General features: G+C 44.7%; 3 protein-coding genes across 4 annotated transcripts; 1 reads left to right on the forward strand and 2 right to left on the reverse strand.

Moving 5' to 3' along the window:
- Positions 1 to 3,744: 3,744 nt before the first annotated feature.
- On the reverse strand, positions 3,745 to 5,748 carry LOC143423675 (uncharacterized). 2 transcript variants are annotated; one of them, XM_076895173.1, is made up of 8 exons: positions 5,661 to 5,748; positions 5,348 to 5,474; positions 5,152 to 5,245; positions 4,845 to 4,960; positions 4,530 to 4,766; positions 4,240 to 4,445; positions 4,097 to 4,165; positions 3,745 to 3,914 (listed from the first exon to the last, which is right to left on the reverse strand). In XM_076895173.1, the coding sequence occupies exons 1-8, from the start codon at positions 5,740 to 5,742 to the stop codon at positions 3,769 to 3,771; spliced, it is 1,077 nt and encodes a 358-aa protein (XP_076751288.1). In that variant the 5' UTR covers positions 5,743 to 5,748; the 3' UTR covers positions 3,745 to 3,768. The 2 variants fall into 2 exon arrangements, with proteins under 2 accessions (XP_076751288.1, XP_076751289.1); XM_076895174.1 differs by having other exon boundaries at positions 5,667 to 5,687.
- Positions 5,749 to 7,086: 1,338 nt separating this feature from the next.
- Positions 7,087 to 10,412, reverse strand: LOC143423815 (ionotropic receptor 21a). Its single transcript, XM_076895397.1, has 12 exons — positions 10,274 to 10,412; positions 10,043 to 10,193; positions 9,798 to 9,968; positions 9,571 to 9,722; positions 9,413 to 9,509; positions 9,268 to 9,334; positions 8,968 to 9,208; positions 8,693 to 8,876; positions 8,541 to 8,631; positions 8,312 to 8,467; positions 8,152 to 8,235; positions 7,087 to 7,428 (listed from the first exon to the last, which is right to left on the reverse strand). Exons 1-12 carry the CDS (start codon positions 10,410 to 10,412, stop codon positions 7,087 to 7,089), a joined length of 1,875 nt encoding a protein of 624 aa, XP_076751512.1.
- A 1,286-nt stretch (positions 10,413 to 11,698) lies between these two features.
- Positions 11,699 to 13,027, forward strand: LOC143424126 (3-hydroxyisobutyrate dehydrogenase, mitochondrial). Its single transcript, XM_076896019.1, has 6 exons — positions 11,699 to 11,789; positions 11,858 to 12,036; positions 12,096 to 12,217; positions 12,297 to 12,507; positions 12,582 to 12,708; positions 12,800 to 13,027. The coding sequence occupies exons 1-6, from the start codon at positions 11,754 to 11,756 to the stop codon at positions 12,980 to 12,982; spliced, it is 858 nt and encodes a 285-aa protein (XP_076752134.1). The 5' UTR covers positions 11,699 to 11,753; the 3' UTR covers positions 12,983 to 13,027.
- Positions 13,028 to 13,501: the final 474 nt, after the last annotated feature.

Genomic DNA, 13,501 nt, shown 5'->3' on the forward strand with positions numbered 1-13,501 from the left:
CGATGGAAGGGATATCCACGCGGGGCTCGGGGTAGAGGAGTGGTTAGGGAGCAGCGAGGACGGATGGAAGGATGGTGCGACGGGTTAAGGGGAGCGGCGGCGTGGAGGAAACGGGAGAGGAAGGGAAAAAACGGCACGTCGTCCGAGTGGATGCGATACGCGCCACGGTGGAGATCGTACGCAATGCCCGTGGCTATCTCTGGCTTAACTCGTGAAAGCCTAACGAACGTTCTCCTCTTACCGGCTAGGTGAATTTCTGTCGCGCGAGAGCGATCGCCTTCCACCGCCGGCGGACACCTGCGGCGGATAATGTCCCGTAATGCATAGCTTCTGCGCAAGGAACCTCGCGACCGTAATCTTTGGTAGTTTTCAGCCAGCCTGCGACGAGATCGGGAAGAGAACGTACCGGAAGAATGGGATCTCTGTGATTTATGCGGCCGCGCGAGCACGCGCGCGTCCAGAGGATTCCCGCGTGTACACACGCCAATTCAAGTATTTCCCTATGGGGACGCCGCGCGTATGTATACCTGTTTACGGGGGAAACTTCTGCGTCTGTGGTGCTCGTAAATACCAGATTTATAGCCGCCCGGAAGGTAAATATTTTCGGGAATAAGCAGCGGCATTAAGATTTGAGCGAGTTCCGCGATAGTCCGTGAATGTATGCATTTCTCTGATGCACGCGGTTTGTTACGTGACACGTGGTAAAACGGTATTAAAGATTAACGAAGATTGATCCTTTCGTGGGTGACGTGGAATATATTTATATGTCGCAACCTTGACACATACACACACACACACGTGCATACGTACACACACAACCGCAAGTTTCTGGGCGCCTCTTCCTAGTTTCGAGGGAATCTCGTACTTCGGAGTTCACGCTCGAATCGTGGTACAAGACAGTTTTATCGCTAATACTCTCCGCACCTTGAAATGTACATACGCGTACGTTCCATAGAACTCCTATATCGTGGTTATAGATCGATGCTGGGTAACATTGTAATACGATACACGATGATATTTCATCTACTTTAAGCAGAGTACGCGTACACGTATGCATACACCGTGCGTCTGACTGTATGCAACGTACGTATGCAAGTAGAACGAGTCGAGCGTACAAAGAAACGGACGGACAGATTTCATCTGTCTTCGCCGATCGGGCCGGCTGGCGGTGTTGTAACCACCGGCTAAAGTGCCAAACTATCCAGGATCACCGCGTTTATCAAGCATCTATCCGCAAGCTGTTGGAATTCGCAGAAATCGTGCGTTAAACCGATGAGAGCTCGGATCGAATCGACAGCCACGACAGTATGCACCTTTCCGTCCGGGGAAGTTGAGGAAAAGAAGAGAGAAAGGAGAAAAAAAAGAAGAGAAAAAAGGAAAGGAGCGATACGCCGGCTGCTGCGGGGACGACGGTGATGGCAGCAATGGCCTGCAATTTACAGCGGCGCAAAACGATTTCGAGGCGAGGAGCCACGTTGCCGTGGCTGCGTATGGATCGAGCTTTAGAGGCGGGCGCTCTCGCGGATCTCTTTGTGCAACACGAGGGCCGCAGGGCCATCTTCTTTCTCCTCTCTGGTCGGCCTCTGATACCTACTGCCCCCTTCCCCTTCCGCCTCGTTCCCGCTTTCTCATCTTTCTTCTTCTTCAGCAGCAACAGCAGCAGCAGCAGCGGCGGCAGCGTCTCCTCTGACGCCGCTCCTCTGTCCTCGCGACGAGTCATCTCGTTTAGGTCGTGCAAGCTGGCAGGGGGAACGAGGAGGACTCGACGGCGCGGGGAGACGCCTGGCTAGCGATGGGCATGATACTACTCAATTAGTATCGATTCTTATTAAGTAGCAACGTGTCTACGAATGCGTGTTTAAAGGTACGAGCCGGTAAGCGGTGCATGCTCGAAACCCTCGATTTCTTGCTAAGTACACTTTGCTCCGACGGCTACGACACAGATAGTATCGTAACTCTATACGGAGCGACGAGAATCGATACGCATCGATACTTCCAATACGTACCTGGTGCGTGCATTATAATATCTCGTGCGATCTGCAGAGTTCTGGGTATCCTTCGATTCCTAATTAATTTACGGACGAGTTTCAGCCGCGATTGCTCGAGAATCATTCGAAATGCTCGCATCACTCCCATCACTACAGGCCAGCGATCGTGGAAGCAGAGGGGAGTCGGTATCGCTAGCCGAGGCTCAACGTTGAGGGGCGGGAAGGGCCGCCGGTACGGCCAAGGAACGCGGAGAGGAGCCGTGAAGAGAGGCGACAGGGTCGAGGGAGAGTAGCTACGGGACAGAAGGATATATGGCTGTGTGTATTATGTACTCGGGACCCGCGTTACATACGCCTTCGTTCGTTCGTGTATAAACGCGGGGCAGGCAGGTGTGCGTATCCTTGTGTACGTCCAACTGATCCTGGTGTGCTGTTGGTTTCGCGCGCGCCACCGTGTCCTGCGCGAGCGCGCCCGCTTCTCTCTCTCTGTGTGCGTGCCTGTGCAACAGCAGAGGCTCACTTCTCACGCGAGTCTTCTCTAACCAGCTCGTATCGAAGATGCGGCGAACATGGAACCACGCGATTCGCGTTAAAAAATGATCCTGCGATCCTCGTGCCGGCAGACGAAGAAGGATAACGGAGGGGGCGAAAGGGGATGACGGGGAGAGAGCAGCGTTGCGCGGCGAGGAGATGGGATAATGGCACACCGAATGGATGAACGAGCGCTAGAGCGGAGATCGGAGCGGTGTGTCCGTGGGTGGAGCAGAGCGGAGAACAGTGCCGGACAAATTGCGACTGATAATTATCGCCAGTGCCGGACAGAGATATCGAGAGCTGCTGTTCCACTGTGAGCCAGAATCACCAATTTTTGACGGCCAGCTCTGGGAGAGGGTGCAGGGAACATGTTCGAAAGTGTTTGATTCGATCGAACGACTGGCGGATTGATGGGTTTCCGAAGTAAAAAGTAATTTATTAGACGCGGTTAATGATGAGGATATTGGAAACGGTGAATATATCGTTAACGCGTGGGTAGGAACTAGAGGATGTCCCTTTAAATGTCGAAACAGTAATCTCATCGATACGTATCGTCGATGATTAACTGCTCGTGTGATGTGTATTCTCGAGGAAACGCTTTCCGTTCTCTGCTTGCAACAACAAGTATTACATTTACTTTTTCAGAATGCATAATAGTACAGATTAAGTAACAAGTGTACTTGTTTCACGTTGCGATAATGAGTTACGATCTCTCTGTTTTTTGATCGTTGCCGCTTAAACACTTAACGAGTCGTATGTGACACGGTGCGACCTCTCGTGGCTGCGATCATTAAGGTACGTTTCACACAGCGATGCCATTAGTATCGATCACGGGTAACAGAAACGTTCATGGAATACTATACGGAATATCATCATATTCTACAATCGATACAAACGGAAGTAAAATGGAGGATGGTATTTAAATTTAAAATGAAGGAATTATAGCGTCTCGCACGTGTTTGTTTCACTTTCGTATTAACTACGGCTATTTGCGTATAAAAAGTGGGATAAAACTAAAGAGTTTTCTCGCTGGGTCAGAGAACGAAATAGTTATGTCTCAAGACAAGTGCAATATTTTATAATTTTCAAAGTTATACGAATCTTTTTCTTAACTAAGAAGCAGAGGGTAGAAAAGAGGGTAAAAATGTTGATTTAAATTGTTTTATTTATAATTAATAATACAAATGAACGGATCAATATTATCATTAGTTACATAGAATTGTTGCTATCTATAAAATTAGTACCATTACGTATTCGAATACAAACATATTTTGGAATTTTCTTTACCAAACGCGAACCAAGCACCAATCGGATACCTTTCGAGCATCCAATAGGACACTGTCAAAAAGTAATTATTCAGCTTCCTTACTATCCAACCAATATAAGGAACACCTGTACAAAAAATAATATTGTTAAACAAACTTAAAAAGAATTGACCAAAGCAAATACGTAACAGATAATATTTAAATACCACCAAAGATTGTAAGAATAATGATACAGCATTAATTTCTGATTGTTCACGATGATCTATCAACAAAGGCGTACGCTTTTTTTTCTGCGTGACGAATACTTACTGCATAAATACAACATCCATTCGCGTCGTTTCATATGGGCCTGGGCGTACCACCCTAGGGGCTTCTTGTCTGCAAAAACGATTCAGTGTTAAGCTGGAATATATTAAAAAGACTATTGTCATTGAGATTAATTGTTCTGTTACATTTTATTCCCGACATGTTGTACGTGGTATACATAAAGGCATCCGTATTGATTGTTGGATCGGCGTACCACAAGCCGTCTATCGCATTCCTTGTTAACTGTTCAAAATCGGGCAGTGGTTCATCCAAATGTTTCACGATTATCTCGTCATTGATTCTTCTGCACAGTTCCCTCGTTTCCCCTATAGTCTTCCTGCAGATGTTTATTCTGAAAATCGTCCAACAGTTAGTGCAACGATTAAGCTTATCGTAGCCGTTCACGTGGGTTTGCTATCGCTTTAAATGACGTTACCTATCCGTAATGCCAAGCATGTGAGCAGTGACACGCCAGAAATGAAGGAAACCTTCCATTTCTTCGGTGGTTGCGTGTGTCAGACCTACCAGTTCGGGGCATATAAAAGCGTATCCTATAAAACCGAATTGCGTGATCGCCATGTCCTTCTGGTATATCCCGTGAAGCTTCTGTTCCATTCGTTTCTTGCTGGCGTACGAGTGTTTCAAACGAATCATGTTCAACGCTTTGAACCACCTTGAACATCACAGCGTTACAGTCGCGATGAATTAAATATTTTTTTTCATTCGATTAGTCAAACAAGAGGAGGCTCACTTTGAATCCGGCAATAGTATGTCCGAGCGAAACAGATCGTACGTGTACAGCAGTGTCTGGATGTATCGCTTGTAAGACAAGCATAACGTGCTACTTTTCTTCGTGAATACCAATATCTGTAACGTAGAATCAATCGTTTTAACTTTGTTCAATTGTCTGCTATCATCTCGCTATCTTAGACCATTTCGCTTTTCATTTTGACCAACTCTTCAACTTTATCACTCGGTTTCTGTAGTGTCATATAGGAGTACCTTTCGTGAATATGATTTTTACCAATTGGTTTCGAACAGTCAGATTCAGTTATTACCTCTAATATGTCTGGAACAGACAATATCGCTAGTAGGCCTGATACTTGTACGGTTCCGAATGAAAGCAAATTTCCCACGAAAAATGTCTGTCCTCTAGAATGTCAATTTTCATTATTCGTGTGTTTTCTGGTGTTCTCGATAATAGACGCTCCAAAAGCAATCTCATTATGTTTTACCGCCCCCTTTCGCACTCACTTCTTGAACAAGCTTTCGTCGAACCATTTGGGTAGATCGTGCGGCGTCACTTTCGTGAAGTTTGGACTTATCATCTCTCTGTCATCCAGGATCAACTGAAAATGCTGATTCACCGTTGCAGGTTGTGCTAATAATATACATATCCTTTTAATTTACGTCAACAACAGGAGTGCAACAGTATTAGATAAGAATTGGTAATCGATAGAACAAAAAAAATACTCGAGATACTAGGCGTATCGACAAGATATGAGAATGAAATTCATATTCTAGAAAACTAAAAATAGTGACGTGAGACGTTTAAAGGGATTATTACTTTTACCTTCGTCAATGTGCTTTTCACTACCCCTAATCTCTTGCACCAGAGAACTTTCATTCTTTGTCAAACACGCGGTCATGTTTGGTTAACGATCACACAGTTTCACGTCTGGAATTGCAAAGTTCTTTATGATATAAATATTACTTTTTATTCTTATTGTTTAAAGATCGCCGGTCTGCGCGGGAAATTTCGAGCAACGAAGAGCTCTGAACGTTCGCGTGCGGTGGACGCGAGCCGACTGATAGCTCGTCGTCGATTTAGCATCATTAAAACCCACTTTTCTATCTACGTTCCGCATTGTCGTCCATAGCGTTGAACTTCGTACATCAATAACAGATTACCTGTACCGCGAATTCGTAAGAGAAGTAAACAGTCTGTCGAGAGATGGTCTCGACTCACGAGCCAACTGTTCTCGAAAAATCATTCAGAAGTATCGTTGCTGTTCTAACAATTCTATTTGGGCTGCGCGCAGGAAACAATTGACAGGCCAGGCAGAGGCAGAAGCGTCGTGTTATTAGTAACTCTTGCACAATAGGAAATTAGTCACCACGCGAGATGCGTACGGCTTCACCGATGATCGCAGTTGACCAATGAAGCTTTATCGTCGTTTTCAAATAGAACAGTTAACGTTCAGCGAATGAAAGATCCCACGACGAGTTAAGTAAAATGGAATTGAATCACGGTTCAATTCACGAGTTCCCAGCTCCGATTAACTTCAGTGATATGCTTCGCAAACGAATCGTGGACGAACTGAGCGAGTTTGCAACGTATGCTTTTTCCGCCTTGATCGACTATGTTGATCGTAAGCCAGTTATCATCTCAGATATTTATTTTTAGATACGAGTGGATTTTGCGATTCACTGCTTTGATTCGTTGCGCTACGCTTAGAGGAGACAAGATCGATCTTCATTCAGTATTCATTTTTACTATTTGTTCAGTATTCATTCTCAATGTTTATTCGCCATTACAAACAGCGTACAGGCAACCATCTTATAACGCCATATAAGGTAATTTAATTTTTACACGTGAAAACGTCGTGTCATGTTATCTAGTACTGCAGAAGTACAGTGATATACGAGGGAAACCGTACTGTAGGAGAGCCATCTGTATATGTAATATTAATTGATATATTTTTAAATATCGCTAATTCATTGTTGTCAACTTAAATCGAACTGAAATAATCTAAATGAAGTAATATTTAATTCTATCACTGATTTTATTTATAATTCTTACCGCAATCTTATCAATGTGTTTTCCGTCATTGCGAGAAGTAATTAATGCGCGATAATGGTCGAGAAACGGGATAAGCAAACATGTGATAACCTGCACTTCAGCGATAACCTGTTGCCAAAGGGTTAACACCTTCGACAAAACGCTGTTTTTAATACATAACAAATACGCGTGAGTTACTGCTGTCTCTTTTTTAAAGCATTCGAAGAGGCTGCTTCGAGTTCCTTCGAGCTCTGAGACGCTCTCTCGCTCTACGCAACACCGTTTCCGGTGGGTCCTCCGGATGACCACGCGTACAGAGGCCCGATTTCGCGGCCCGTTTCAGCTCCAAATAGAACACGATCGTCGCTATCGCGGATCCAACGAGCAGCAATGAGAATCCAGCGCCAAGCGGTGTCAAGCCAAGTATTTGCGCGTTTCCATCGTATGCGTCATGCTCTACGAGCACTTCCCGAAGATTGTAGCTGTCTCTTCTGCGAATAACATCCCGCAAATGCCAGATAGTTATGCCTGTCTCTTTTAACCAAAGGATCGCCTGCAAAATGAGCAGAAAAGCACAATCACTCGCATATCGAGCTGTTCGGAAAGTGACTTCGACTTTTTTTTTTTATGTAAAGGACAGTCAATGTTTTGTACTATATAGACATTTTAGTAAATTAGGTAATGATTATTTTGATCCAACACATTTTGCCATCGTTCTGGTAGTAGCATAATTCGAACGAAATTTTGCGGACCAGTTTTGGCATTGGCGTTCTGCCAGCACGTCTTCTCCGTACACGTGGCGCAAGTTCTTTTTGTTCCTCGAACAGCATTCTCATCATTTCGATAATAGAAAAGCAAAATATACCGAAAATGTTATTTTTGTAAATGTTTAAAGTATTTAAGGTAGGATTGAAAGTACAATAACTACAAGTTGGTTACCCATGAAGCTGACTACAGAAAAATGCAATCCTTGATGCTATTAAGGAGAAACGAACCTTCCTTCCGAATAATCCAACAGTGCGAATAACTACAAAAAAATTTGACATTTCCATAAATATTTATTCGTTAATTTAACTTGTTTTAAGGCATTCAAACCAAATGCCGGAATTTAATAGTGCATTTGCTTATCTCATGTTTGTATGCGATATCTATGCTTAAAGTTATTTCCAACTAACAGTAACGCGCAACATCTAAAACCGCTAATTGACTATCTCATTAATTTATCACTACCAAGGCTTTAAGTACAGTAGATGTTTAGCCAGAAGCTTTAATTTACCCTGTTGACAGGCTTCAATAGCCACGGTTGAACAGCGAATGCAGTGTGAAAATGTCCCACCGATTGCTTCATCAATCTGTAATTCTGACCTTAAATTATTTATATTTTCTTTTTTATCTTGTTTAAGAAGCGTTTATACGCAGCACGTGTCGTTGTATACCTTGAGATTCTCGTTGCCGACGTTATCGTTCGGGAAGAAACACGTGTCAATTGTCTTGCCGAGTATCGCGTAGTTGCCACGTCCAAATAGTTCATTTAATTGGCTGTTATTTTTTATACGGCGATATCTGCTTGGTAATTGCGCCGAGTATGAATCCTAAACGCATCGCGAGCATTATTTCAGAACGTGATTGCTCGCGGCGGTAGAATGTCAAACGGTCAGATCGTACCGTGGCGTCGAAGTAATCGCGAAACGGTGGCGCCTGCCCTGATTGGCCCCACAGCAGGCCAGCCTCGAGGAACTGTTCAACGGTGTCGATTCTGAAACAGAATCGCGCTTGGTCTGTACGGTAGAAAAGCATTACTTCCGACTTCCGGTTACCTGCTCTCGTATTCCGATGTCGACAGCCTGGCCGCGAGGCTGCTGCAATAAGCGGTAATTATTAACCATCCGGCGACGCGCCAGAGGAGTATCTGCAGTCTGTTGCCAGCGATCGTCTTTGGTACCGAACTGCTCAACAGAATGCCGATTAGATCGATGACCGTGATTAGGATGTTTCGAAATTCTGGAAAGCGCGCGTTAAGAACGCCATTAAAAGGCTGGGGGTGTCTCGTTTCCACGACTACTATGCTAATGGATATCGTATGATTGGCTACGTTTCGGGAATCTTGGGTCGATCCTGGCACGCGTGCAGGTGTACCAACTGTGAAGGAGCAAAACGAAGCCGAACAGGCACCAAACTTCGACCGAGAACGGTCGAATGAGCGCCCAAAAGGTTGTGGTTCGACGAGGACGCGGTACCAGGAAATGAATGTACACTTGGTGCCACGGTATGGATAGATTTGCGAACGTATTCTGGTCCAGCGTCACCCAAATGCTACCGAACGCCATGTCCACCTGATGGTTGGAAACGTGGAATAAATCGGGTTCCTTTTGGTTTCTCTATCGCCGTTTACCTGTCGATCGTGCAACAGCTGTATCATGCCGCCTTTCCAAACGGTGTCGTTCATTCGTTTTCCGTATCTGCGCGTGAAACGATACGAAACAAGTGGATTGGAGTATGCTCAAAAACGGATGCGGTGGTTTAATTTAGATATCTACGAGTAACTCCCTTCCGGTTTCCTTATCGTCCATGTAAAGTTCATTTTCTCCGCCATGATCAAGAACAGTCTCGTCTCGATCCCGTCCCAGTCCAACTCTGCGTTTTTCAAGTACATCTCACAATTTGACGAGAGATATAAGAACTTTCAGCTATTTACCAGTGTCCATTGCGTACACTTCCGCTTGCGCGCCATCGATCGTTTTCTCGATCGTGCGGTTGAAATACGTCATCGGAGGCTGACGAATGCTGGAAACTTGTAACTCTCTTCCGTGAAAGTTAACGTCATCGTGTTGTCGCATTTCTTCGTACCTTTATCATATCGATAAGGCCAGAATAACTAATTATGAACACCATACTGCTGTAATTGTTATTGGTTAATATTACCTGTTGAGTTTAACGAATACTCGCGGTTTAAGGTAGTTCTCTGTCAGCTTCCATGTACCAGACATTGAAACAACGTTCACATTAGCGAGTCTATATGTTGAATCATCGAGTATACTGGAATTAGTCGAAATATGATTTAGCACAATCAAGATTTCCGACTTCCACGATACACTGAAAGAAGCGATTACTTTTATTATTAAGATTGGAGAAATTTTAGGCAATCCTGGGTGATCGGTTTCTATTACTTTTCGATGGACCTTGCGATTTCTTTTTGGCTCAACCCCACCAAAAAATACCCGTGGCATTCGTGACGTTTGCTGCTTGGCATCAAGACATACTCATATGGATACATACTTCTGAACTGATCGAACAGTGCCTCCGAATTTTCCTTCGAATCTGTGTGAAGTTCCAAAAGAAAAATTCTCTGAACTTGATCGTAAGAAACGAATCGAGAACATTAAGCAGTCTTCACTGACCATCTAGAAACACGTTGCAGCATTTCGAAAAGGGATACGAATGCTTGATAATTATTTGAAAATTCTCATCTGCGATCCACGATTTGACCACTGGTATCGATATGTTTCTTCTGTCACCCATCATTGGTACAACTGACATCGTGAACGAGGAAACGAAGAAGCACACTTTGATAGCGGACCTTAATGATTGCAAATGGATCATTTTTTTAGAGATTTCATTAAAAGCGAGGCACGTCCTTTGTTCGATCTCTCGATCGCAAATGTACGGCGTTCTCCAACGTTTTAACCCTTTACTTTCCACCTTCTCGGCTCAAACGTGAGGGCAACAGAGTCCAGTCCGCGCGTGTCGTTGCGACCGTCTGTTAGGGGCGCGACACAACGTAGGGGATGAAGCGAACGCTTTCGTTACATGGAATTTAAACAGCCCGATGTATGGAAATGTAAACGTTCAGCGCAATTCAACGGCAAATAAAGAACGCGATAAAGAAGCTTGTACAAATAAAATTATAGGTTTACGGTTGACTTGACAGACGTAATTACGCTTCAGTTTCAAGGCTCCGTTACGGTTTTGTAGGCACTCGTTCGACGACGTTTGAAATATTCAACGATACCTCGTAACGGAGAGGAATATTTCTTTCTAATCGTTCATCGGAAATAAACACGAAATTTCCACGATATCGTACGTACGTATTTAAGCGTTAGCATCTGCGCGAAATTAACTGATTAACGCTGGTCGCGCATTTACGACAGTCATCAAATGTAATAGTAAATAAAGAATAATAAATTCCCCTGGCGATATATACGTGACGCGATCTTCTCACGATACTTTATTGCGGCCATAAAATTTGAATTTCTCCGCGAGTCGACACCGAAAGTATCATTCTTATCAATCGAGGAAGCGCGACCACACGGACGGCGCGAAAATACTCGATGTCAACTGCTGTCCAATGGACACGAAACTAATCTAATTGATAAAACGTTACGTACAAGCTCATCCGGCGATAACGCGGGCATCGTTTCGGTGGTAAACATTACCCGCGTGTCGCGCAGCTTGATTAGTTTCTATGTGAGTTTCGCGGCGGATGTTAAGGGAACGAAAGCGGTTCGATTTGCATTAATTTGCGCCGATGAACGCCGCGCTGTTTCGCGTCGCACCGCGTGCAGTCGAACGTACTAACTTCCTCGAATATATCCGTGGTGTTACGTCCACGAGGCTTAATCCAATACAGCCTTAATCGCTTATGTAACAGTAGAAAAAAAAACTGCTCTCTCATCCGTCTAATAATCCTTCGCAATCTATTTTTTCATTAGACTATGTGCATCGTTAGCACGCGAGTTATTACCGCTGTCCATGACGCAGGTAGTATTTTTAAAATGCTGATACATAATTAACCTCTGTTAGCTCGGTTCGTGGTGCATGCGTCTCTCTGTTCCAGGGAGAAGATACTTTTCACGAGTCGGTTTCGTTGGGCTGGGCAACATGGGCGCACACATGGCGAGAAACCTTTTAAACAAGGTGAAACACCTGATCGCGCCAAGCGTAATCATCTTCTCACACGGGATACACGGATCTGTCTGTTACAGGGTCACAAGTTGATCGTCTTCGATGTCAATGAATCAGCCGTGTCGAAGTTGCGGGAGGCAGGCGCGGATAGAGCGTCGAGCCTCGCAGATGTAGCGAGGGACGTCGAGGCGGTTGTCTCGATGTTACCATCCAATCAGCAGGTTCTAGACGTCTACGACGTTAAAATTGGCCTATTAAGGTAACTAAGTAAAACGTCCCGTTTCTCGACTGTTCTCTTCATGCATCGTCTGCTTTCAGCTCGGCGAAAAGGAATACGCTTCTGATCGATAGCAGCACGATAGATCCGTTCGTGTCGCAAACGTTGAATAAACAGGCTGCGAAGATTGCTGTTAACTTTATAGATAGCCCAGTGTCTGGAGGTTGGCACGTTATCGAGTTACGAGTGACATTGGCGATGATTTGCGATTTTAGCGTGTAATTATCGTTGGTTCTCGTTAGGGGTGAACGCGGCTAAAGATGGCACGCTGACGTTTATGGTGGGCGGCTCGAAAGAGAATTTCGAGCGGGCCAAGCCGCTTCTGAAGTCTATGGGGTCCAGGATTGTGCATTGCGGGGACGTGGGCATGGGCCAAGCCGCGAAACTGTGCAACAACATGCTTCTGGCTGTCAGTATGATCGGGACGGCCGAGGCTTTCAACTTGGGGCGAAAGTAACGCAGACAGGATTCAATTCCGCAGTAACGCGCTGCGCATAGTCTTTTTCAGTTGGCTTATCGTGTTTCAGATTGGGCTTGGATCCCAAGATATTGGCTGAGATCGTGAACTCGAGCAGCGGCAGATGTTGGTCGTCCGAGTTGTACAATCCAGTTCCACAAGTCCTCGAGAACGTGCCCAGCTCTAGAAACTACGAGGTGATACTTGACTACGAACAGGATTCGTTTCTTTATCCGAGTTGCATGGGAAATCATTCGTGTCGGTGGGTTTGACCAACTTAACTTGCAGGGTGGTTTTGGGACGGATTTGATGGCCAAGGATTTAGGATTGGCGCAGGCTGCAGCGAGCAAGGTGGAGGCAACTATCCCTCTAGGCTCGTTGGCGCATCAGATTTATAGGGCAGTTATCGCTCAAGGGTTTCCCAAAAAAGACTTCAGTTTCGTTTATCAATTTCTCAAAGGGCGAGCGTAATTTTAATTGCGCGAGTTCGACACTTATGTCAGCATTGCGTTATTCATATTTCTTTTTTATATTCTAAAATGAAAATTTAAATAAAGTGTCACCTCGAACTACTCCGATAAGAACTTCAAGGCAACCAGTGAAAGAATGTTCGAACGTGGTTGATCGAAAATATTTACTCGGCTATTTTTGAATTTAAAATAGCCAGTGCGGCACTGCAATCTGTTTCTGTATTTTGTTGGTAACGTCACGAGTGACATCATTGACAGAGTAAACGTATGGCACTGTGTCCCATGTTCTGAATTATTGGTAACGCAGAGGACCACAGGTCTTCTTCTGCCCTCTATACTTTAGAACGGAACATTTAGCTCACCAACTGAGATTATTACTTTAGTATGTTCACTGTACGGAACATTTTAACATATTTTATACAAAGCGATGGAACACTATTCCAATCATTCCACGATAAATCGGTAACATTACGAGTGGGACCAAAATGGTGCCGAATTCCGGGGACGCGAAAACGCATTG

This window comes from Xylocopa sonorina, chromosome 5 (assembly GCF_050948175.1).
Source record: "Xylocopa sonorina isolate GNS202 chromosome 5, iyXylSono1_principal, whole genome shotgun sequence".
Classification (NCBI taxonomy): domain Eukaryota; kingdom Metazoa; phylum Arthropoda; class Insecta; order Hymenoptera; family Apidae; genus Xylocopa; species Xylocopa sonorina.

What these genes read in the sequence shown, in the direction of transcription:
- LOC143424126 (XM_076896019.1), top strand. Translation starts at nt 11,754, where the DNA reads ATGGGCGCACACATGGCGAGAAACCTTTTAAACAAG. An exon ending in AGATAGCCCAGTGTCTGGAG is followed by an intron (nt 12,218 to 12,296) that starts GTTGGCACGTTA and finishes GGTTCTCGTTAG; the next exon opens with GGGTGAACGCGGCTAAAGAT. An exon ending in GCTTTCAACTTGGGGCGAAA is followed by an intron (nt 12,508 to 12,581) that starts GTAACGCAGACA and finishes ATCGTGTTTCAG; the next exon opens with ATTGGGCTTGGATCCCAAGA.
- LOC143423815 (XM_076895397.1), bottom strand. Translation starts at nt 10,412, where the DNA reads ATGTCAGTTGTACCAATGATGGGTGACAGAAGAAACATATCGATACCA. An exon ending in AAACCGGAAGGGAGTTACTC is followed by an intron (nt 9,335 to 9,412) that starts GTAGATATCTAA and finishes TTTCACGCGCAG; the next exon opens with ATACGGAAAACGAATGAACG. An exon ending in TATTGAAGCCTGTCAACAGG is followed by an intron (nt 7,429 to 8,151) that starts GTAAATTAAAGC and finishes CTCATTTTGCAG; the next exon opens with GCGATCCTTTGGTTAAAAGA.
- LOC143423675 (XM_076895173.1), bottom strand. Translation starts at nt 5,742, where the DNA reads ATGACCGCGTGTTTGACAAAGAATGAAAGTTCTCTGGTGCAAGAGATT. An exon ending in ATACTATTGCCGGATTCAAA is followed by an intron (nt 4,767 to 4,844) that starts GTGAGCCTCCTC and finishes GTGATGTTCAAG; the next exon opens with GTGGTTCAAAGCGTTGAACA. An exon ending in ATGCTTGGCATTACGGATAG is followed by an intron (nt 4,446 to 4,529) that starts GTAACGTCATTT and finishes GACGATTTTCAG; the next exon opens with AATAAACATCTGCAGGAAGA.